Below are 24,785 nucleotides of genomic sequence, written 5' to 3' on the forward strand. Positions count from 1 at the left end.
CACGGAAACCCTCTGATGATGCTGAACAGCAGATTCACTGCCAGCAGCTACAACATCATTTCAACATCCCCCCAAACCATAGGAAACTGGGCCCCATTCACCTTGAGGATCTTTCTAAATGAGACACCAGAGTCACAGGGCAGGACAGATGACACCTCTGTAACCGGCATTAAAGTAGCTAAGGGGCAGAGCTGATCCATTCCAGAAACTCATAAAGTAAATTAATGTTGGCAGAATGGGAGCCAGAACGTGCTCCAGACTCTGGGGACACTTCTGTAGACTCCTTCTTGCTCAGGAGCCATCTTGAGACAAGGGAAGAGAAAGTTCCCATTGCCTGAACTCAACAACTACTGAAGCACTCTTGCCCTCCATGTCCCTTGCCCATAACTGGTTTGCTGATCTATCATATTACCACTGTTTGTGTAGGTGATGGGTACTTATGACAGATGTTCTTATGTGTGAGAGGGTACACATACCCATGCACATACATATAGAGACAGAAGGAGGATATTTGATGTATTGCTAAATCATTGTTCACCAAGGCAAGCTATATAAAAGAGAGGGTGTATTTGGATTTACGGTTCCAGAGGGTTATGGTCCACAATGGTAGGAACAGTATGGCAGAAGGACCAGGAGGCTGCAAGTTGGATCACACCTTGACCCACAAGCATGAATCAGACAGAGTAAATGGAACTGGGCTTTTGAACCTCAAAGGCTTCTCCTAGTGACACGCTTCCTGCAGCAAGGCCACATCTTTTAAATCTCCAAACTATCAACAACTAGGAATGAATTGTTCACAGTTACAGCCTGTGGGAGATCTCATTCAAGACAACACAATAAACATATATTAAGAGTACATACATATATACTCTAAAAAGGGACATTCATGAATCTAATATAATAATTCGTCTTCATCCAACGCAGAGAAGGGCAGGCCAGGCAAACTGTCAGGAAGTACAGATCATGGATGTATTATGAATAGTGACATTGGCTGTGGGAAAGGAAGCACAGAACATTGAGATGAGAAGTTTTGGCCTCAAACAGAGTTACTACTAAATAGAAGTGAAACTCTGAGGAGAAAGTTCTAGGAAACTCTCCACTGTTACAAGAAATCAGAATTCCATTATTCTACACAAGCCCATGAACTGCTCGGTCATGGGACACAGATAATGAATATCACTTGGTTCCTAGTAGTGGGATGTGTAAAGAGGACAACAGTGACCGTGAATATGCCTGAGAGGCCTGGCTGCACTTCAGAAAGGGGTGCGAGTTGTTTGTGAAATGGCGGCATGAAGAGTATGAAGGATTCTATCAAACTAGACTGACAGACTGATGCACCAATAACAAGAATTTTGAGAAGAAAATCATGACAGGAATATGACTTTGTTTTATTTCTGTTGCTGGGGTAAAAACACTGTAAATAATACATTACTTAATTACTAAAAATAATTTAGAGGAGGAAAGAGATTCTGCAGCTGATACTTCAAGTCCCAGTCCATCACTCAGGGAAACTGAAGCAGGCACCATGGTGGAACGGTCCTGGTAGGCTGAATCTCGGGCTTACGCTCATCAAGCTTTCTTACACAGCCTAGGACTACCTTCCCAGAGAATGGTTCTGCCCAGAGTGGCCTAGGCCATCCTAATTAAATTAGCAATTGTCTAAAACTGTGCTATCCTAAACATACTGGATAGTCAAGAGAATCCCTATAGACACACCCACAGGCTAGTTAACAGCCACAGTTCTTCTATTGAGGGCCCTTTTCCTAAGTGACTCTAGGTTGGATCAAGCCGACAATAAAAGTCAGCAGGGAAAGGAGTATAGAATTTTATGATCCTATCATTTCATCATCTCATCCAAAACAACAAACTAAAAATAGGACTACCTAAAACATGTACTCTTAAAAACGAAGGACAACTGTCCACACCTTGGTTCTAAGCTATAAACCCCTCTTTTCCCTGGTGTGAATATCAGATACATTGGTGTTCTTTTTCTATCCATGACATGGAAATGGGCAGTAGGACACTTTGAAATGCCATCAGAAAGCAGGACAACAACAACAACAATAATAATAACAACAATAACAACAACAAAATGACTTGTCTTGGTTTGAATATATGAGAATAAAATCATATCAGAATAATGGTGACATAGGCAGAACACAGAAGAGAGGCACAAAAGTTAGATGGCAGGAACATTCTAGAAATTATAGCAATGTGGGCCCCTTGGGTTACTTCATGGAGGAAGTTTTGAGATGCATCTGGTCACATGTGGGCCTGTTCATCACTTAGAATGGGAATATAAATCATGGGCTTTGGGCAGGAAAGATGGTTCTTTTGGCAAAATACTTGCACTGCATGCATGAGGACATGAGTTCAGTCTTTAGCCACAATGGAAAGGAATCCAGGAATCCAGGAACAGTAGTGAACTCCCAGAGCTGGGGAAGCAGAAAGGTGGATCCCCAGAAGACACCTTGTCTCAAAAACAAAGGTTGAGAGAGACACCTGAAGATTGTCCTTTTGATGTCATGTTCACACACAGACACAAATACACGCATACACTCACACACACACATACACGCATACACTCACACACACACACACACACACACACACACATACACGAACACATGCACACATACATGCACACGATAGTTCCTTTGCTTATTCAGAAGTTCCTTAAAGAGGGACAACTGGGTACTGATGGAATTGGTTTCATTAGCTTTCCAAATTGAAGTCTCCACCTGTGAGCTGCAGCTGTGTTCCTTAGCTTTTCTCCATGTGTATCCCCCACGTACACAATGCATACAATGAGGCCGTGATCAGTCCTCTCTCACAGAATTGTAAAAGATCAGATCAGCACAAGCTCTGAATTTACCAGCACGTGGTATAACATGGTGATTTCTGCATGTCTGTTCAGTCACATTTTGTTATAGCAAAAGATGGGTTCTTGTTTATAGACCTTATTGTTGGAGTCTTCCTTTAGAACCATTTGAAGATCTGATTTATAGCTCAATGGTAGAGGGCTTGTCCTATGTATATAGCACATAAGTCAATTCTTTAACATACAAAGGACAAACAAATAAGGAAACTAACAAATATTTGAGGAGCAGTTCACATGAAGAATTCCCCACATTTAATATAATTCACTATTTCCTGTATTTTTGATATAGCTAGACACCAATATTTAATACAATCTTTGTATTCCATTTGCCTTTATAGAGGAATTGGAAACACTGGGATTTGTCTTCCAAAAATAATTCACTGAAACACACTATAGTTATTAGATAATACAGTTTGTATAAAATTACAATTTTGGTTTTTAAAACCTTTTCTGGGGGGCAGCTGAATCACAGTACGTAATATAGAGAGAGCTGAGGACAATGTGGGGAATTCAATTCTCTTTTCTGTTATGTGAGTTCTACGGATTGAAGCCAGGTTGAAAGGATAAGCCATTTTGCCAACCCCACATTGTTCTGTTTGGAATTCCATGATTATCATGGTGTGTACTCTATGCACAAACTGAGCTACTGAGATAATTCATTCTTGGTGAACTTCTAACCCAAAAGATGAGAGAATGCTGGGATAACTGACAGGGAACTCTACCACAGTGGTCAACAGTTATAAAGTAAACAGTATTGCTCTGTATGACTTTCTAGAAGAGACACTGTGCACTGGTTTATCTAGCTTTGGCTATTTATAGATTCAGATAGGACTGAGATGCTGGCCCCTGACACGACAACTTCAGGAGTATATTTTCTACAGTAACTTCTTGGTTCTTTAGAATTTAGTTTGATTGTTATCTGAAAAAGGGTCTCCTGAACCTGATTTATAACTACTACTCCCAGAGATATCAAGGCACAAACTGGAATCAAAAGAAAGTTCATTACCAAGATCTACATTTTCAGTTTTAGGTTAGTGCTCGCCAGCCTCTGCAGTGGGCAGAGCCGTGTTCAGTGGTTGATATGGCTTTGTTTGCTTTGTGGTATCACTATGCTCCCTAAGATACCCTAGATATCATGACATCAATGAGTCTCCTGCCTCAGCCTCCTGACTGCTGTGACTGAAGGCCAGCATCACTGTGCCTGATTACCCTGGTCTATCAGTTAATTCTTAGATCCATCTTTTTTGTTTTAAATTGACTTACAAATACCTTTTCCTGACACTTACAATTTATCTAGCTAAGTCACCATGAATCTAACCACCATCTTTCTGTATTGCCTTTGGGGTAGCTACATCAAATGGTTAAGAACTGTTGAGCTGTCTTCTTCAGAGGAAATTTTAAACCATTTCCTAAAACATGAAGAAAATGACTTGATGTCCATGGGGAGAAGTTCCTCTAGAGTCCATAGAGAGCAGCTGTAGGGTCTGTAGTTTTTACAGCCAGGTATACACCGGTCAGTTTGTTGTACTTTCTCACAAAGCCTTGGCACACTCTGCATGGCTACACAGGATATCAGGCATCCATATAAGATGAGAAATTTTCAGAAAAAGAGAGAGCACAAAGGTCCCTTATGTTTATGCAAATCAACCTCCCAACTCTCAGGCTGGATTTACTGCTTATTCATTATCCTATTCAACAAATAATTACCAAGTGTCAATAGGTGAGAAGCAAGCTCAGGCGGTTTCCCTTTTATCTCCATGGTGAGTACATGTTCTCACTTAATCCCCAAAGCAACATCAGAAAACTATGTTGAGAGCGGAATAATGACTAGATCAACGGCAAATGCCGCCTTCCTCTAAGTATGACTATGGCACACAGGTGTTAGGCAGCAGGGGTTCCAGTTTCATTTCTGTTGCTGTGGTAAAATATCTTGAAAAAAAGCAATTTAGAGGAGAACATATTTCCTCTGCTTGTAATTCCAGGCTACAGTCCATTATTGCAGAGCAGTCATGTCAGGAACTTGAGTCACCTAGTCATACCACATCCGCAGTCAAGAACAATGAATGAATGTATGCATGCTCTGGGCTCAGCTAGATTCCTCTATTCTTATAAAATCCAAGGACCAAACTAATAGAATAGGGCCGCCCACAGTGGGCTGGGTCTTCCCATATTAAAGCAATAAAGACAGTCCATGACAGACAGCCTCAAAGGCCAACCTGATAGAGATAGCCCCTCACTGAGACTCCGTTCCTAGCTACTTGTATGTTCTAACAAGTAGAAGGTTAACATTCATCATCTCAGTAGTCATTATATTCAATCAATGTTCTTTGTGGGTCTCTTAACAGCCTGTCATAACTGTCAACTTGACATTAACCTGGACACATCTGAGAAGGAATCTTAATTGAGAAAATGCTTCTGTGAGATTGGTGTCTATAGGGGATTGTCACAATTTAATGACTGACGCAGGAGGGCCAACCACATCATGGGCTGGTGGTCCTGGGTTCTATAAGAAAGCTGAGCAAGCCATGAGGAGCAAGCCAGTAAACAGGGTTCCTCATGGCCTGTTTCTTCCCTGACTTCCTCTGATGATGGACCACAACTGAGAGGTAAAATTTGTGAAAGAGGTGAAAGTCAGTTTTGGGCAAGGTCTTTACAACAACAATAGAAATGCAAATTAAGGCACAGGCTAAGGAATCCTTGCTAAAGGTGGCTCATGAAGTGAAAATTCCTTGGTGAAGCTTATAAACTCTGATAACTAACACCCAATGGATAGAGCCCGAAGTCTGCAGATAGTCTAATCTGTCCTCGCCACTTAAATACCCATGTCAGAAATCTGTGAGGACCAATGTAAAAGTTGTATGTCTATGGCACATGTGTTTGCTCTATAAATAAACCATCAGGATTTATAAACAGGGATTACAGATCCTTAAACACTGTTCTAGAAAAGCCTTGAGTTAGAACAAGCAAAACAGAAAAATTCATGAGCAGGCAACAGCTGTTAAATGTAATTACAATATCAGATCTTGATTGTAAAACTGCAAAAGAAATGAAGCTCCTCACAAATTCATGATCCCTGGTGACAAACACTGGCGGTGGTCGGGTCCAGGAAGCAAAATGGAGACACACGATTTCTCCCTGTGGCCTGCCAACAACTTTTGAGCCATGAATTAGAAATTATGTTCCAACAGATACAGCAGAGAGGAAATTAATTTCTGAGATGAGATCTACTTTGTAATTCAAAGAGCTCTCCTATTTGAAATTAGGGGTGGGACTACCTTTTGATATTGTCCTACTAACTCTTGTTTCCCTTCTCTGAACTGCAGCCTCTCAGCACTCCATAGAGTACTGAGACGTTGATGCCAAAATGCAGAGAATCGATGAGGAACACAACCCCTGAGAAAATATTGCAAGGAGAATTTCCGACAACGATGAAAATGCTCTACTTATATACTGCCCGATGTCGTAGGAGCAAAGTCGGAGAACAGGATGCTAACTATACCTTAATGCAATTTGTATGTATTCCTGGTGCACACATGCGTGTGTGCGTGCATGCATGCATGCATGTGTGTGTGTGCGCGCGTGTGTTTTGTGTGTGTGTATAGGCCAGAGAATGAATATCCTCAGATGACATTCCCCACGCTGCCATCTATCTTTTGGAGAAAATGTTTCTCTTTACTGGCCCACGCCTTTCTGGGCAGCTCATTAAGCTTCAGGGATCTTCCTTATTAGAAATACAGTTGTGTGCCACAGCCGTTTTTTATTTTTAGGGATGCTCTGAGGAGAGTGCTTGCAAACAAGTGACTTGTACCCTGAATAGCTCCCCAGTGTTTAGTGTAAAACTTTCAAGTAGGAATTTAAATAGCCCAGCACGGACAGAACCACAGACGATGCTTCTGCTGCTGGCCGGTATAGTCTCAAAGATCAATAGGTTCCTAGTCTATCAGACCAAGCGACTTGTGAGTTGCCTTTGACAAACTGTCAGGCCCCTGTCAGTCTGTGCCACTGCCCCTGACAGCACAGTCCAGAAAAGCTCTGAGCAGTTTATGGGATCCAGTCTGAGTAAACATGTACGTTAGAACAGCAGGGTGGGAGAGAGCATAGGTTAACCCTCTAGCCTCCTGTGCCGATTACGTGTTCCCCACCACATGGCATTTCTCTCAAGCTCCCTAGGGGTTGGTTTCAAAATGAGATGGTTCTGTGCAAGTGGGGAAGGTCCCTAAGGGCAGAGTGCAGAGAGAGAGCTCTCAGACAAAGATCCTGGGGAGTCGCTAAGACACCGTCCCCGGGAAGCAACACTCCACAAAAAGCCACAGGTGGCACAAGTCTCAGCTGACACTGGCATAATAGCCAGCTTGAAGTAAAGACGTGTGCTTCAGTGTTCCCTAAAACTTCTTTGTCACAGAATGCAAGGGGACAATGACGCTTCCCTCCCCAGAGTCATCAATCCCAACTCTGTAACATGGTTCCATTTAGCTCACTGGAGAATACGTTCTGTGCCATGTGTGTGTGTGTGTGTGTGTGTGTTTGTGTTCAAGGGTGCATACATATACACTTGGATGTAAGGGCCAGAGGCCAGCCTTAGGTGTTGCTCCTTAGGACACTGTCCTTGTTATAGGAGACAGTCTCTTTGGTCTGGAATTTGCCATTTGTCTAGCCACCCGTCTCCACCTCCTTAGCACTGGGAAGAGAAGCACATGCCACCAGCACCTGGCTTTTTCATTGTAGGGTCTGGGATTAGTTTAGCAGACTACAACTGTGGCATCTCTCCAGCCCAGAGGATGGACACATCACTTCCCCCCTTTGCCTGTGTACTCTTCTTTGGAGTTTTTCTTTTATGAGAATGTAACTTTCCAGAGTAGAGACTTGGAGAAACAGTCACTCTTAAGGACACCTGAGACGGCCAGACCATGAGAGTTTGGTGCAATGTGCCTTACACCTGGGGAGGCTGGCGAGCTTTGAGTGCAAGCCGCTTCCTGTCAAGAGCTTTTTAGGAGCCGAGGCTGTTTCCCACATAAGCACATACCTGGAGGAGGACATCAGAAGCCGGTCTGACTCGCTGTTGGAACAGGATGCTGAGTGCTCGGTTCTGTTGCTCCAAGTCAAACACTCTTGTTTTCAACTTTACACATTCCTCCCTTAGATCCTACAAAAAAAATAAGGAAGGAGAAGAAAGTCTGACCAAAAGGTTCCTCTGCACAGTACAGCTGTATTTTACATGATACTTCAGACACATTAGGAAAAATATCATTCTATTCTTCACAGCCTCCAGAAAAATAAGTCACGAACAACATTTTCTTCCATGGACCATTGTCTGATGGAATTGTTAGGTTCAGGGAAGACCAATCGTACAGAAATAAATAAATAAAGCACCTTGAAATCAGAAATGCATTAATGCAGTCCGCTATTTTTGAAGGCTGTAAATCTTAGTGATATAAAGTCAATTTGCGTTTCTACCTATATATTATGCTTTTTCGATGTCTTCATAAAAGCAATCATAAAGTACAAACCACAAGGACAACAGTATTTTTATAATGACTAGAGAACGGATGAACTAAAGGAGCTAGCACTCTAGATGGAGCCGCCAGCGTCATTTAGGGAAATGAATCGAGATTCTCAGCGTTGTGACTCACATAGTCACTGATGCATTTAGTGAAAAGGAGTGCCTCTGAATGAAGCTGTGTGTGTGTGTATGTGTGTGTGTGTGTGTGTGTGTGTGTGAGAGAGAGAGAGAGAGAGAGATATGTGTATGCAAATTATGTGTATGCAAAGTATGTGCATGCAAAAATATGTACATATGCAGATATGTGAATACACATATGCAGATATGCAAACCACGTGGGTAAAGGAATGAGGGCAAATTTGGGTGTTGTTCTTTAGGTGCTATCTACTTCAATTGTATTTGTGTGTGTATGTGTGTGTGTGTGGTGTGTGTGTGTGTTCGTGGCTGTATGTATATTGTAGTGGAGGACCAAACAGAACCAAGGGTGCTCTACTAGCAAACCCCAATAATGCTCCTATTTCTGTTCCCAGCAGCTCTGTGGATAAAGCACAGCTATGCCCAACTGTTTACACAGTCTTAAGCATCAAAGCCAGGTCTTCATAATTGTATAGCATATAGTTTTCGGCACCTTACCACCTTTCCAGCTTCCACCGTGTGCTTGTGTATGTGTGTGTGTGTGTGTGTGTGTGTGTGTGTATTTCTATACCTTGTTGTCTAGAGTACCAGCCCGCAAACTTGGTTAGAGCAACAGCACTCTTAGATCATTGCTTGACACAGAATGAAAGCAAAAATCCTTAAGACTTGATTAAGCTTACCAATAGTTTTCAAAGCACCTGCATTTGAGAGTTTTTTTTTTTTGTAGGGGTGGGGGCTTAGGGGGTTGGGGGGACAGGTTTGCCAGTGGCTTTGACCTTGCTTACCTTACTAAGCAGGTAGCAAGACTTAGAAATACTTGTGTTTCCACATCCTCAGTGCTGGGATTAGTGTGTACTACCCTGCCTGTCTTTTGCACATGCATTCTGGGGTTAAGTTCCTTATGCTTGCAAGGCAAGTGTTTTGCTGACTGAGCTTTCTGTCTAGTCACAAGTGAAGGCATTTAAACTACCATTGTATCTTGCCTGTCCTTGTCCTTCAAATAGGTTGTCTGGGTACTTTGGGAGGGAACACAGTCAGTTATCCCTTTTGTGCCACTGTTGGGAGCAATTGTTTTCAATAGTTCAAGTCCTTCCAAGACCTTCTCCCTGGCTCACGGTGAGGGTAGCTACTGAATAGGACCTTTGGGGACTCCACGGCGGGGCTGCCGCCCTCCCAGGCTGTGATTCCAGTTCTTTGTGAGTTCAATGGTAATAGTGTCTCTGATAAGATCCACACTTAAAGCTCAGATTCAAGGCTCTTCAAACTATGCCCTCTTCCTACACTTCAAGGTCCATCCACTGTTGTCTTTCAGAGCAGTCTCCCAATTTGCTGTTGGACCAACTGACAGCAGTTTAAATGTCTCCTTTTGGATACCTTACCTGGCACCCTTGGTAACTGTTCCCTTCTTTTTTATTTTTTTAAGTACATCTTTTTTTTTTATTAGATATATTCTTTTTTGTAATTCGATATATTTTTAATTTACATTTCAAATGACTGTTCCCTTCTTCAGACCCCATGAAGCCCTCACTGCCTCTGCTGCAACTCTAAGTGAAAAGCACTTTGTGTTCTTGTCGTCTTCTCGCTGTAGACCTGTCTTGTCAGCTGACATATCCATAAGACAAAAAGCCGCAAGCACAGTCCTTTTCCCACTCTCTCTCACTCCCTCTTTTAATGCACCACTGCATGCAATACGAGTGTAGTAGATGGCTGTGTTTATTTGCTGTGTTTGTTATAAATGTTAGAGGACATGATGCTGTCAAATCCCCTGGTAACCTGTATAATACAGACAACTCAGGCAAGTCATGTGGGTGGATATCTGTTCTCTGCCATGGACAGTGATGGGCTCACATAGGCCCTGAAAGGTAGGGAGGGTACTAGTAGGCGGCACTGTCTTCCAGAACTCAGGGGTGATTACCTTTATTAAAAGACTTTGTATGAGTGTGTATGATGTGGGGTGTGTGTGTGTGTGTATGTGTGTGTGCACGCACGTGTGATGTGGTGTGTGTGTGTGTATGATGTGGTATGTGTGTGTGTGTGTGTGTGTGTATTCATGTGTGCGTGTAGGCATACCTACATGTCTATGGAGGTCAGAGGACAACCTGGGTTGTCGCTTCTCCTTTTCTTCATTTTTTTTTTTTCAGACAGGGTTTCAGGGCCTGATGATGACCTTGACTGGTTCTAGAGCTTCTGGGAATTCTCTTTTCTCTGCCTCAGTCTCCTCAAAGGATGCTCAGATTATAATGCATACATTACCATGTTCAGCCTTAAAAGGATCCTGGACATATGGACACATGTGTACATACTTGAAAGGTAAAGTTTTACTGAGCCATCCCTTCAGCCATATCTAACCTGGCATTGTGATAGGAGTTTTCCAGTGTTCACAGCTGTCTTGGGACATAGGCAGCTCTCAGGACTTAGGAATACCTGGCCTACATAATAGCTATTAGAAGCCCGTTCTACATCAACCTTGGTCTATATCAGCCTGGGCCTCTAGAGATGCAGGGTTGCTGAGTCTGGGTGTGAACAGGCACCGCCATACCTCTGAAGTGTGGATTCTGTTTATGGGGGCAAAGAAATCTTTCTGAGCCCTGCTCCCTGCACACCCTTCACACTGCATGCTCTTTGCATCTTTCCTGGTTATACGTGTGAAGCCCAGACAAACAATGTTTTTAGCTGACCCATGTCCCCAGACGCCAGGTTGGAAGGAAGACCCTAGGAAGAAAGCGCAGAGGGCTTAAGCATGTATTCTGTGCACGGACACGCCACCATTTTTTTTAAAGGCATTCAACCTCTGCCTATCACTTAGGCTAATTTCTGTTGCCAGCGTGCACATAACACTGTGCTCCCAACGCTAATTGTTTTCACTACTACTAATTAAGTAATTAATAAAACCTGACTGTGGGGCAGATAAATATTAATAGTGCCCATCAGCCGGGAAAACACAAGCACTCTGACTCGAAGGAGGCAACAGGGAAGGCACGCAGAGAAGGGTCAGTTTGGGAGGAGAAAGGGGAGCCAGAGGCCACAGTGTTGAAACTGCCCAGCAGCACAGGTGCAAAGCGAAGCAGTTAGTTCTTTGGGCGGGTGAGATAACAGAAACAAAGAAACCTTCTGCCCAGGTTTTATTTTCACTGCTTTTTGGATGGATGTGTGTACAGTGTGTAAGTCAGAGAACAATGGGAGCCACTTCTCTCCTTCCACAAAGTGGTCCTGGTGACTGCACTCAGGTCATCTGCCTTAGCAGCAAGTGTCTTTCCCGCTGAGCCATCTCTCCATCCTCTACACAGAGTGTTTATACAAACATCTGAACCTCAGTGGCCACTGGTATCATTTCAGAGACAGTGAAGGTTAATCAGTGGGAACACAGGCATGAAGCCTGGGGCAATTTGATGGTGCAGCCCAGCACGTGGTGGGAGGGAGATGGCCCTGTGCTGCTCATGTGCCAGACCCTTCTTGTTGGTCTGGCTGGGCTGTTTCATCTGGGTGTTGGTCTGACCAAGTCTTCTAAGACTAATATTGGTTTAAGATTGCCCTCGAAAGAATAGAAGAAGCCATGGGAGAGAGGCCTTTGTGTGTCATAAGAGATGACACATCTTAAAACTGGATCTTTTAGGGCTATAGAGATGGCTCAGTAGTCAAGAGTATGTGCTCTTTTAGAGTTCAGGTCCCAGCACCCATTTTAGTCAGCTCACAACTCCCTGTAATTCTAGTTCCAAGAGACTTAATACCTTCTGGCTCGGGCACTGCACTAACATACACACATGCGTGCATGCACACATACATGCACACACATCCTTGCATGATGTTAATGGTGAATAATATAGTTTTTACATTTTTGTTTTATTTTTAAATTATTTGTGGTGTGTGTGTGATATATGTGTGCACACATGTGCATGTATGCAGGCATTTGAGAAAAAAAGAGAAATAACAGATAGAAATCACTGGCAATTTCTGTCATATAACCTGTGTCAACTACATCTGTCTTTGGAATCAATTTTCTCATTTGCATGTGGGTTGCATTTATTTCTCCCCCAAAATTATCTTTTTGAGATGGTCTCCTGGAGCCCAAGGCCCCTAAGTACTCAAAAATGACCTTGAACTTCAGGTCTTCCTGCCCCCCCCCCCCCATCCTGTCTGTTGGGTCTACAGATCCCATGCCACTGAGTCAAGCTTAGCAGTACTGAGAATGAGAAGCAATGCCCATTAGATAAGCCCCCCACCCACTAAGCTATATCCTCAGCTCTGTTCTAGTCATAACTGAAGAGAAATCTCTGTCTTTTCGAAAGCACTTTTTGGTCCTGTAGAAACCAGGGCGTGCATATTTGGCAGAATGTGACCATGCGGACTCTGCAGAAACCCTACAAGGCTTCCAGTTTGGTGAGTTTCTTAGGGCATGCTGCCCCGTGGTAGCTCTTCTCTGTATGCTTACAAATTCATCTTCACTGAAGTAGATGGATGTGTTTACCAGCTCTTACTTGGATGTGTGTGACTACTTTTTGGTGGCTGACCTAAGGACCCTGCTTTCTTCTGCACTGCGCCAGACCCCTGAGGCACCATTAAAGACACAAGAAGTGTTTCTAGGGCTGTGCACAGGGCTGCAGAGGCTCTCCCTTTGCTGTGGAGTAAAGTGAGCACAGACCAACCAAGAAATCAAAGGGCTCCAAAGACAAGGGTACCCAGGCACACTGTGGCAGAAACCCGGGTTTCTCTACTAGCCATCTTACTTTCAGCGTCTTCTATAGTAAAAAAAAAAAAAAAAAAACGTAGTTTTCTGAGCAACCCTACCTATAGTGAAGGCCCATTTACCAGTGTTCTTAGGTGTGGCTCTGTGATGAAAATATTTTCAAGGAGATAGACTCATGACCTTTGGAAGCTTCTAGATATCATCTTACAAGGCAGCTGGGGGCCTAGTGAGATGACTCAGTGGATAATTTTTAAAACAGTACTCACATGGTGGAAAGAGAGAATCTCTGATGTATGTATCCATGCTGAAATGCGTACACACCCTTGCATACAGACAAATTATAAGTAAATAATGTATGTAGAAGCTTTGTTTGTTTTTAAGGTAGCTGGTATGCTACCCTCTACAAATTCATTCTTTTTTTTTCTGATGATTGGAATGCAGGCACAATGACTGGAGCTAAAGCAGCTATTCTGGGCCCTTAGTTAGAACTGGGAATTGTGGCTTCATCACACAGGAAAAAAATGAGAGAAATTAGAGACATTATGGACTCAGAGCTATAATATCAGCCCTAAGTTGTGTCACAGGATTTTTCCCTGTACAATTACATTACTGCAGAGAAGGTCTGTGATTGGACAGGGAAAAGGAGGGTGGAGCTAAGAGTTGAGAGAGAGAGAGAGAGAGAGAGAGAGAGAGAGAGAGAGAGAGAGAGAAGAATGGAGACTGATGTGATGATTCCACGAGGTTAGAATAACTGGGATAAAGCTTTTATCAGCTTTTATCATTATGAATTGGTTCTGAAATTATTGTATTGGCATCTTGTAAATTGTAATATTATTGATACATAAATCTGATTAAATAATTAAGCTTTAAGAGTCTTGATTCTACCAGGTAATTAGGTGATGAGGTGGCAGATCATGGGCTGTGTGGGGCATGGCACGGAAGTGAGATGGCTGGGGGTGGGGTAGGGGGGTGGGGGGTGGGAGGGGTGGGGGGAGGCTATGGCTCCACAGGGCCTGAGAGTTTGCAGGCTTAGAGACTAGCAGTTAGCAATGGGCAGGAGTGCAGGAGCATGGTCAGAACCTGCAGAGAGTTGGCAGGTCATTTTTTATTAATATTTCCCACGACATGTTGACTACCTAGTGACTTATTAATGAAAAAGAAATAATTTTTTAGCTTATATCAGCCATTGCTATTTTACAAATCTGTTCCTTACAACAGAACCCAACTCTAAATAACATACTTGCATATCTTTATTTATATGATGCTGATATCAAATGTGAAATAGTTAATAAATACTTGCTAAAGGAAACATTACAGAGGTCAAGCAAAAATCATACTTCATGTGCAGTATAAATTTAAATAATATTTAAGAATATCCATGACACAGAGTAGATGCCTGATAAATTTCTTTTCTGTTAAGACACAGTAGCACAAATTACTTGGTTCTTCACGGTCACACGCTTCAGGGGATGGTATAGAAGCTGGGAATCTTTTAGAAAAGTTTATACTTTGCAGAAATCGTTAGAATAAACAAAATCTGAGGGAAATAGAGTTTAGACTAGGGGAAAGTAGCTAGGATAAGACTCACTGAATAAAAAATGTAGCTAATCTGTCAAACTTGGGCAAACATGTATTTACTCACTCTGGCTGTGATTTCCATGGTTAATATAGACTGTCTACTTGACAGGATCTAGAATCACCTGTGAAATAAGCCTTTCAAAAATGTCTGTGAGAGGATTTCTAGACTGAGACTATCGAGATGGGAAGACCTCTCCTACATACAAGATAACCATTCCATGGACTCGGGTCCTGGGCTTTATATGAAGGAGAAAGCCAGCTCAGGACCAGCACCCATCTTCCTAATCCCCGGCTGTGTGATGCAATGTGACCAGTTGCCTTATACCCTCTCTGCTATGATTTCTGCATCTTGATGGACTTCATACTTGAACTGGAAGCCAAAATAAACCACTCTTTCCTCAAGTTACTTTGGTCAGATAGTCTGTCACCATAGTGAGGAAAGTAACTAATAAATAGTTCTGACTCTGAGGTCTTATGTGTGGAGGCTGAAGGCACAGACATAAGAGATCTTATGTTTATTTTGTATTGATTCCAAAATAATGCTCAAGTAACTCTTCCTACCTTCCTATCTCAGATTTCCCCCATGATCTTGAGATAAAAGGGTGTTATCTACATGCACATACTATAGAAAAAGGATTCAAGCTTTAGGGAATTAAAATGCTTTTGTAATCTCAAAGACCTCTTGTTGAGTCCAAGGCCCTTTTCAATGCTGGCCCCAAGAAGACTTTCTTGTCCTAGGAACTAGAATGTCCCACCGACTCCTTTAGTTTGCTTCTCAACATAAACCCAGGAGTCTGCTATTCCTTTGGGGACCTGAAAATCTTTCATATTTAAAAAGGTTTCTGTGCTGGTCAGTTTAATTGTCAATTTGACCAACCTAGAGTCACCTGAGAAGATGACTTAAAGATGAATTCTTTAAATTAGGGTGGTCTGGGTATATATTTATGGGGTGTTATCTTAATTTCTAAGTGACATATTCCAGCCCACTGTGGGCGGTACCATTCCCTAGACAGGGCTCCTGAAGTATAAGAGAGGACAAAGCTAGCTAAGAGCAAGGAAGCAAGGAGCCATCCTTGTCTTTACTGCCTCTGCTCTTGACTGTGGGTTTAATAATGTCAGTTCCTGCCTCAACTTCTCCAAATTGGGCTGTAATCAGAAATTTTAAGCCAAATAAACACTTTCTGTGACTATGTGTCACAGCAACAGAAGCGAAACCAGGACATCTTCCTTTCAACTTTCTCAGGAGCTTAAATTGTATGAATACATTAGCTATGTGTTGGTTTTACTTCTTATTCAAAACACACACTTGCAGATCTAGTGGAAGCAAACAAACAGCAAAGTTCCACCACATCATGGTTCCTTGGTTTGGCAGTGTGAGAGATTCCATTCACATTAGTACTTCAAAGGAAAAGGCAGAAGGTAAACCTACCTTTTGAGTGAGCAGAGCTCGAACAACTTGGTTGGCTACCTATAAAAAAGGGAAGAAGTTGTTGGTTATTACAGACTATGAATGCATACTCATTTACCAAGTCCTTCACAGCTTCCAGCCTGTAATGAGCCCTTGTAGCTCTCTCCCCTCTACCTGGAAAAGATCTTTCTCTGCATAACAAACATTTCCTTCTGGGTAATATTTATATATCCAAACGTGACCTTGTGACTAATTACGATGATTCAGCTGGGAAGAAAATTCACACCTTGACTTTCACATTTCCATATTTGGGGAAATAATCTCTTTTCATATGTATTCCACAAAGGCTACAAAAACAAGCAGTGAGACAGTCCACCCTAATGATCTGTGCAGTTTTCCTGCATTGCTGGTAATCATCGCTGCTGATACTTCTATTTCTTACCTGTCTTGCTGCATTTAAAATGACTGGCAACAGAGAAAGATACACAGGTGAGGATAGAGCAGCCCATTTCCTGTGTGGCCCATGTCACTCCTCTGTCTTCCCCCGCACCCCACTCTAGTGTTTGCCACTTGTAATAGAAAGTGGTAGTTGTTAAGTTATTCCATCTTTGACTTGGGGACTGAGCACATCCTAGCTCCCCTAGCTTCCCATATGACATAGTTCCAACCAGCAAGATATAAGCAGACTATTTGTAATTTGATCTAGTAGAGTCTGTAAGAAGAAAGGAGGCAGATTACCACTCTTGTGTGGGGCCTAAAAGTGACAATGGATAAAACTCAGCTCTACAGTTCATGGTGATATCCTCAGAGGACCAATCAAGTAGCATACACATATGCTATGAAAGGTTATGAAATCATTCTTGGTATCCATCAAATGAATAAAGGAAATATAGCATATCTACACAAAGGAATATTATACATCCATAAAGAGTGAAATTTTGTTGGTAGTAAAAAAATGGATAGAATGTTAAACAAAATAATTCAGACTCAGAAAAGATAAAATAACATGTTTTTTCTTGTGTGTGGAATCAATACTTTTAATAAAGGCATGAAATTAGATGGAGGGGTATTTGGGGAGAGATAGAGGATTAATAGGATGGAGGAAGAAGGATAAGATAGAATAATAGGGAGATGAACATTATCAAAATGTGTGTTCTGTACATGGAAGAAATGCTGTAACAACATCTACTACCTTGTATTATTCATATATCATAATTTAAAACATGATTTCTGGAATGATAGCAACAAACATAAAGCATATTTAGATAGAAAAAAAGAAAAGGCCTTGTGCTAATCTTGTCATGGTTTCTACTGTCTTCTGCTGTACTTCCTCTGGACAAGCACTGGGGAGCCACTATTATTCTGAGTTTCTTGCACCTTATAGCAAGCATAATTCTCAGCATTATATTGTATATGAGGCAATGATGATATTTATATCCACTGATCTAGAACTCCCTATGTAGCAAAAAATGACCTTGAACTTCTGTCCTGGAATTATAGGTACATACTTCCACACATGGTATGTCATGCTGGGATGGATCCCAGAGCTTTATACATGCTAGGCAGGCACAGTATCAGGAGAGTCCCAGCCTGAGCCATCACTAATATCTTAACAGAATTTTAATTTTCATCAAGCAACTTGGGACCTCAGAGAAAACTAGATTCCTCTTCAACTGAAAACAAGAATCATAATTAAGCTAAGCCAACATTGGCATTCCAGCCCATTTCAGTGCCTACTAGAGGGAAAAACACGTAATGTTACTCAAGCTGAAAACACATGTGAACCTAGCCATGTCTCTGAGTTTTCAAAGATCTGGCAAGCCCTACACATAGTTCTTCAGTATTTCTCAATATATGCTTTAAGATCATATTTTTATTGACGATTGAAAAACAAAATAAAGGATATGTATTGCTAACCTTCAGTATCACCTTGAAATTAAGTACCATATGGATACTCTTGATAAAATTAATTATGATTAATTGTAGTATGCAGGCAAGGTGTGGTGGTCCATGTTAATAATGCTGAGGTGGCCGATCTCAATTTCAAACCCAATCTGGACTACAGAGGGACAGCTTGTCTTCAAAATCAATATGAAGATTTAGAACTTAATTAGTTACATATGTTGTAAATACAAAATAATTTGTATGATACTGTGTGTATGTGTTTGTAAACTACATATTACAAAAAAAAAAATGCCTATCTAACTGAATCTGGCAACCATTGAAAACAAAGTTAAGGACCTAGTGCAGTGGTTTTCAACCTTTAGGTCACGACTCCTTTGGGGGTTCAATGAGCCTTTCACAGGGGACACCTAAGGCCATTGGAAAACACAGATATTTAATTACAATTCATAACAGAAACAAAATTACAGTTATGAAGTAGCAATGAAAATAATTTTATGGTTGAGGGTTACCACAACAGGAGCTATATTAAAGGGTCGCAGCATTAGGAAGGTTGAGATCTAATGGCCTAGAGAGATATTTCAGTGGTTAAGAGGGATTGCTATGCAGTCATATGCACTGAAGTTCAAATTCCCAACACCCACATTAGGATTAGGATGTGTATGTAAACACCTGTAACCTCAGCTCCGAGGTGGGTGGAGATGAGAAAACTGATGGTGCTTGATGGCTTCTAGCCTAGTCAGGAAAAGGTAGAAAGAGTAAAATCCTGGCTCACGGAGAGACCGTGTCTCAAAGGAGTAGGTGGAACATGTTAGAGAAGAAATGATATCTGATATCCTCTTCTGTTCTCTTTGTGTAGTCAGAGGGTCAAGTACCCCTATACACACACACACACACACACACACACACACACACTCATGCTCATACAGAAACACATGCACAAATAAAAGAAGAATAAATGAAAATAATAAACTAGATACTATAGACTATAAAGTACACTTGTTTGCATCCATTTCTCTTTCAGTCATTCAATATAAAATTACTAAGGTTCTTTTTGTTTCTTTGATTTTTGCAAGACAGGATTTCTCTGTGTAGCCCTGGCTGTCCTGGAACTCAATCTGTAGACCAGGCTGGCCTCGAACTCAGAAATCCTCCTGCCTCTGCCTCTCAAGTACTGGGATTAAAGGCATGCACCACTGCCTGGCAATATGAAATTTCTAAACATATACCTATTAGCTGGACAACTGGGGTGTGGCCATCTATAGCAAGAATGTAGCAGGCTGGTGGTTACAATCACACCATTAAACATGTCACATGGTACCCTTATGTTATCACTATGGTGAATAATTCTCAGATTTAGCCAGAGATTTCAGGGCATATTTTCATCTACTTTTGCACTGGGTAACACATTTATTTTGGGGGATGCTCAGCTCTGTGTGCCTGACTCTCATCATGGAATATTTTGTGTGTGAATGTTTTCATAGGGCTTAATTGTTTCTTGACTCAATATTGACAAAACAACACATCCTTCACGACAGTTGGCTACCAGCAAGTCTCAGAGAAAATTAAAACATACACGACTGAGTTTGAGGCAGGAGGCATTTATGCCACAAGAAGTAAATAATTAGAATCAAGACCATCCATAATGTATTAGTTAAAGTGTATGCACAAAGGGTATTTTTCCCAGTAAAGCCTTTCTGAATTTACCTTGTTGACATTAAATAAACATGGAAGGTTTTTCATTGAAACCAAATAGTACTATCTTTTGTACACATATCTAACATGTATGGCTGTGTATGGTTGGGTGGCTGTGTATGCGCCACACATTTGGAGGCAGGTGACTGGCCTCAGGTGGTTTCCCCAATCATTGTTTGTGCCTCTTAGTTTTTGAGTCGAAGTCTCTCACAAAAGCTGGGGAGCTGTGATTTGTGCTCCACACTCTGGCCAGGAATCTGCCACCCTCCACCCCTAGCCCTGTGTTAAAGCACAGAAATGCACCTGGTGTTTTATGTGGGCTCTGGGGTTCAAACTGAGTTATGCTTGTGTAGCAAAATGCTTTACAGACTGAGACCTCTCCCAGCCCCCAAATCTTGGGGGTTTTTAAACATTCATTCCAATTTATAAGTAGCTGAGAGTTTAAAGTCAAACAATACATCACCTCTTTTACTGTTGGCATATGAAGGAAAATAGAAGACTTGAGCTGTCTATGTAGGCAGACTTGGAGAACAATACACAGAAGTTAATTCAAACCATAAATAATTTACTTAAAAAAAACCTCAAGACTTGGATGTGATTTACATGCTCATAAAACTGCTGAATATCAATATTTTCTTTTCTTCCTCCAAACCAGTTGCTCTCTTAAGCCATTCAGTGTTAACAGTGGTCACATAAAATGGCTGTATCTATGATTTAATGGGGGACATAGAGTAATATCCTACCCTTAACAGCCCACGGGAGGAGACATGCTATATCTCTGCAATCCAACTCCTTGCCTGGTGGGGCTTACTGATTCTGTATTGAACACCATTCCCTCTGGCATGCTCTTTGGACAACTGTTTGCTTTACCTGAAAATTGAACAATATTTCTGTACCCGCTGACACAGAGGTGGAATCACTGGAAGGACTCAGGGGTTCTCCGTGGAAGGGAGGTAAGACTGCTTCCCTCTCCAAGGTCAATAAAGATGACTTCTTAGGGTTCTTGCGATGTTCATGCCTACCCATCCCAGGTGCACTGACAGAGCTAGTCCTGGGACGTGCGATATTCAGTCCCTAATAGGCTCACATGATAATGCTCGGGACAGGCCTCTACCCATAAGGCTCTTGAAATCTGCCCTCAGCTCTTTGGTAGCAGATAATCACATCCTGCCATGCCCAGCTAATGAGAACGAATCACTACCAGGGGTACCTGTCAGCTTCTCTCAGAAAGGCAGAACAGCAGCTGGCCTGGGCCAGAGGGACCTGAGGTACTCGGAGTTGAGCTGACAGCATTTCTGCTACTGGCTTGTGGGACAACCTTGCCCAGGTTTTCTGTGGAGACCTCCCAGCTCTGGGCCTGGGAGGCAATGCAGAGCTTCTCCTTTCCTCTTCAGTGGGAATTCTGTCAGAAAATTGATATTTTCACCCTGGAATGCCTTAGCACTCCCTTGCACTAAACACCAAATAAACTGCAAGACTTGCTGCTGTCTCAGCCTCCTCAGCATGGGGACTGCTAGGCTCACTAGTGCAGCTGCCTGTTTGTTTTCATGCTAGTGATCCTTTTCCCTCTAGGCTTTTGCCTTCCAGAGACAGAGCGAGAAGGTAAGATTGCTGACCTTTCTGTAATTTGAATCCAAAAGAGCCCTCTCCTGGGCTGTGAGAGACCAAGCTAGGGAGCTTTCAGCCATTTCCTGCCTAGTTGGCCAGCCCACAGGGATCCCCTGTGGTAGAGGGCTTAAAGCTGCAGACTAGTCCTTAGAGGGGAACTGAAAAGTCAGATCAGTCCCCTGTTGTCTACTGCCAGCCTCTCTGGCTCTGATGGGAGATGTCATCTTACAAAGCAAGTCTTACTTCAACAATGTCACTACAATCTAGTTGAAAGTATGATTTTGAAAATGTATATAGGAGGCGTTTCCTGTTCTCTAGAGCATTGGTTACTATAAAGAAGCAGCTTAGGACAAGAAAGAGAATATTTGCATATGGCCACTAGAAAGACTTGAATGCAGAGGCTGCGGAGATGGATGTCAGTCCATCAAGTCTGTCTTGTAAGGATGAAGACCTGAGTTCTATCCTCAGAACCCACTTTTTAAAAGCTAGGCATGGGGCTAGGGATATGATACAGAGGTTGAAGTGAAGCAAAAAAGAAAAAAATGTATGCAAATATGAGGACCAAGTGTGGATACCCAGAAGCCCATGCAAATGACAGGTGGGCATGGTAACCCATTGGTAATCCCAGACTCATCTGTTGGAGAGAAGGGGTCCCAATAGCAAGCTGGCTATGGAGACTCTAGGCATACTGGTGACCTATGGTTTTGATTGAGAGACTCTGATTCAATGATTAAGAAGGATGAACAACTGAGGATGATTCCAACGTCATCCTTGGGATCATGCATGTATTCATACTCATATGTGCTACAACATGAAATCTCTCATTCATATGTATATATGTATATGTATACACCACATCATATAGAGAGACACACTAAAAATGGAGAGAAGCCAAGTATGTTCGCACATGTAAGCTCAGCAACAGGGAAGTAGAGATAGGCTATCCCTGGGGCTATCTGGTGAGCTAGCCTAGCATACTTGGTGAGTTCTAGGCAGTGAAAGATTCTATCTCAAAACAAAACAAAACAAAACAAAAAACTATGTGGAAAACACCTGAGGAATGACAGGTGAGGTTGTACTTTTGCTTCTATACACAGGCGCGCGCGCGCGCCCACACACACACCCCACACGTGCACACACATGCTCGTATACTTAGGTCCACAGACAGGTTGTGCTGCTGTCATAAGCTAATGTGTGGTGAATGATGAAGACAGTGGCTTTCTTCACTCATAAAATGTGGGAACTATCTGAGGTTGTGAGAAAAGTGTGAAGTGACTAGATAGTCAGAGAAGCAGGGTCAAATGTACAGCAGTCATTCCATCAATGATAAATGGCAGCCAGGAGGGGAAGCTCAGGGGACAGGCCACTTATGTTAGTTATATCAGAGTGAAGAAAATGGATTCTATCTGTAAAAGCATGAGGGGATGAGGCATGTGTGCGTGTGCGTGTGTGTGTGTGTGTGTGTGTGTGTGTGTGTGTGTGTGTGTGTATGTGTGCGTGTATGTGTATGTACATGCACTCATGACATGAATGCATAAGTCAGTCACAAAGCACACTCTTCCCTTTGTTTCTGAGGCCTGAATTTTGAGACCCGGTCTCATGTAGCCCAAGTTGACCTCACAGTCTCTATGTAGCCAAAGTTGACCTTGATTCTGGGGTGTGGAGATTCAGGTGTGCACCCAGCAACATGATGTGCTGGGAGCAGAACTGTGTGCATGCTATGAAAGCACGCTACCCAATGAGATTCAGCCTTACCTGACATTCATTTTCATTTCTTTTCTGTAAGAGTATTATCAGGTAAAATGAGAGAGCTCCACACACACTCACTATACTCTAAGACAGAGCAGCTGTGACAATGTTTGAACCCTGAGTCTTCCCTAGCCAGAGTCCATATGGCCTCTTCAAATTCAATTTGGTCTTTAAGTATGTCTACTTATTTCATTCCGAGTATTTATCCTTTGGATTGTGTTTAGGGATGGTGCCTAATAAATGCCTGTTTACCTCCTCTGAGGAGATAACGGAAGGCATTAGTCTAAATGCATATGTGGGATTGCAAGAAAACAATTTGGAAATTAATTTCCTGCTGTTCCCTCTCCATCCATTCATTTAGTCATTTAACAAACATGCATTAAACACTTTATGTGGGCTGAGAATTATAAGAATTATACTGAGCCTCGGAGTAGTAAGGGCAAACAGAATGGAAGCATTGACCAGAGGAGTCAGGCTTGTGCTCAACTGAGCACCAAAGGCTGTGAAATCCAGGAGCAGGTTGTGTTCCTCTTGCATCACCGCGACAGAGATCTTAAAGATGATGTAGACCTCTGATATGAGATGTGCCTGAAGGAGTCCCAGTAAAGATTTCTACGTCCAACCCAGGCACACAGCACCCAGATTGGAGAGAAAGAGACATTTTTCTCTTTGAAAGACCATGTCTCACATAGCCTAGGCTGGCCTGGAACTCAGGATATAGCCAAAGGTAACTGTGAACTCTTAAGCCTCCTGATTCTACCTCTTAAGCACTGAGATTACAGGTATGGTCACAATAATTCCAAGTTTGTAGATTTTATTAACACAGAAATAATGTCAAACTATCCATGTGAGCATGTCCCTGTATGCAGGCTTGTTCCTGGTGAGTCATCTCCTTAGGCACCCTTTGTAAATGCATGGCGTGGCCATAGCACTCAGAAGCCCTCCCTAGAGCAGTTCTTAACCTTGGGTGAATAACACAATTCTCTGAGGATCTTAGAAATGTGAGTGCTCAGGCTCCATGCCAGAGTAGAGTCCAACCAGATCTGGAACAAGATGTATCACAGCCAGCAGCATATTTAAAGATCCCTACATAGGAGGCTGGGCAGATGACTCTGTGAGTAAGCACTTGCATGCAAGCAGAGAGACCTGGGTTTGAGCCCCAGCACCCACCTAAAAAACAGAGTGTGACAGTACACATCTGTCCTTTCCATCCCAGGGAGGAGGGGCTTGGTAACCAGTGGGACATGACCTGTGAACTCCAGACTCAGAGAGAGACTTGCTCTCAAAAACAAGGTAGAAGTCAATTGGCAAAGACAGTAGCATCCCCTCTGGCCACCCCCTCTGTCTCTGTCTCTCTGTATGTCTCTGACTCTGACACTGACTCTGTCTCTGACTCTGTCTCTCTCTGTCTCTCTGTTTCTCTCTCTCTCTCTCTCTCTCTCTCTCTCTCTCTCTCTCTCTCTCTCTCACACACACACACACACACACACACACACATGTTTTTCTTTACTGCTGTTCTGCCTCACTGCCCCTCTCCATTGCTGACTACCACCCACTCCTGAAGTTCCCATTGCCCTAGCTGTTTTTCTAACCCAGACTCCATGACCCTCTCACCTCCTCGCTTCTGCCTGTCTAACATTTTGAT

At 42.5% G+C, this 24,785-nt stretch overlaps 1 protein-coding gene across 1 annotated transcript in view; it reads right to left on the reverse strand.

Moving 5' to 3' along the window:
- The window catches only part of Nckap5 (NCK associated protein 5), a gene marked incomplete at its 5' end in the record, with an annotated part of 602,587 nt that overhangs the window by 192,964 nt on the left and 384,838 nt on the right, over positions 1-24,785 (reverse strand). Inside the window, 2 exons of the mRNA XM_052201054.1 lie at positions 7,905-8,024; positions 16,208-16,246. Coding sequence (XP_052057014.1) covers positions 7,905-8,024; positions 16,208-16,246 — 159 coding nt within the window. The remainder of the gene's footprint in view (positions 1-7,904; positions 8,025-16,207; positions 16,247-24,785) is intronic.

Source organism: Apodemus sylvaticus, chromosome 12, assembly GCF_947179515.1.
Source record: "Apodemus sylvaticus chromosome 12, mApoSyl1.1, whole genome shotgun sequence".
NCBI lineage: Eukaryota > Metazoa > Chordata > Mammalia > Rodentia > Muridae > Apodemus > Apodemus sylvaticus.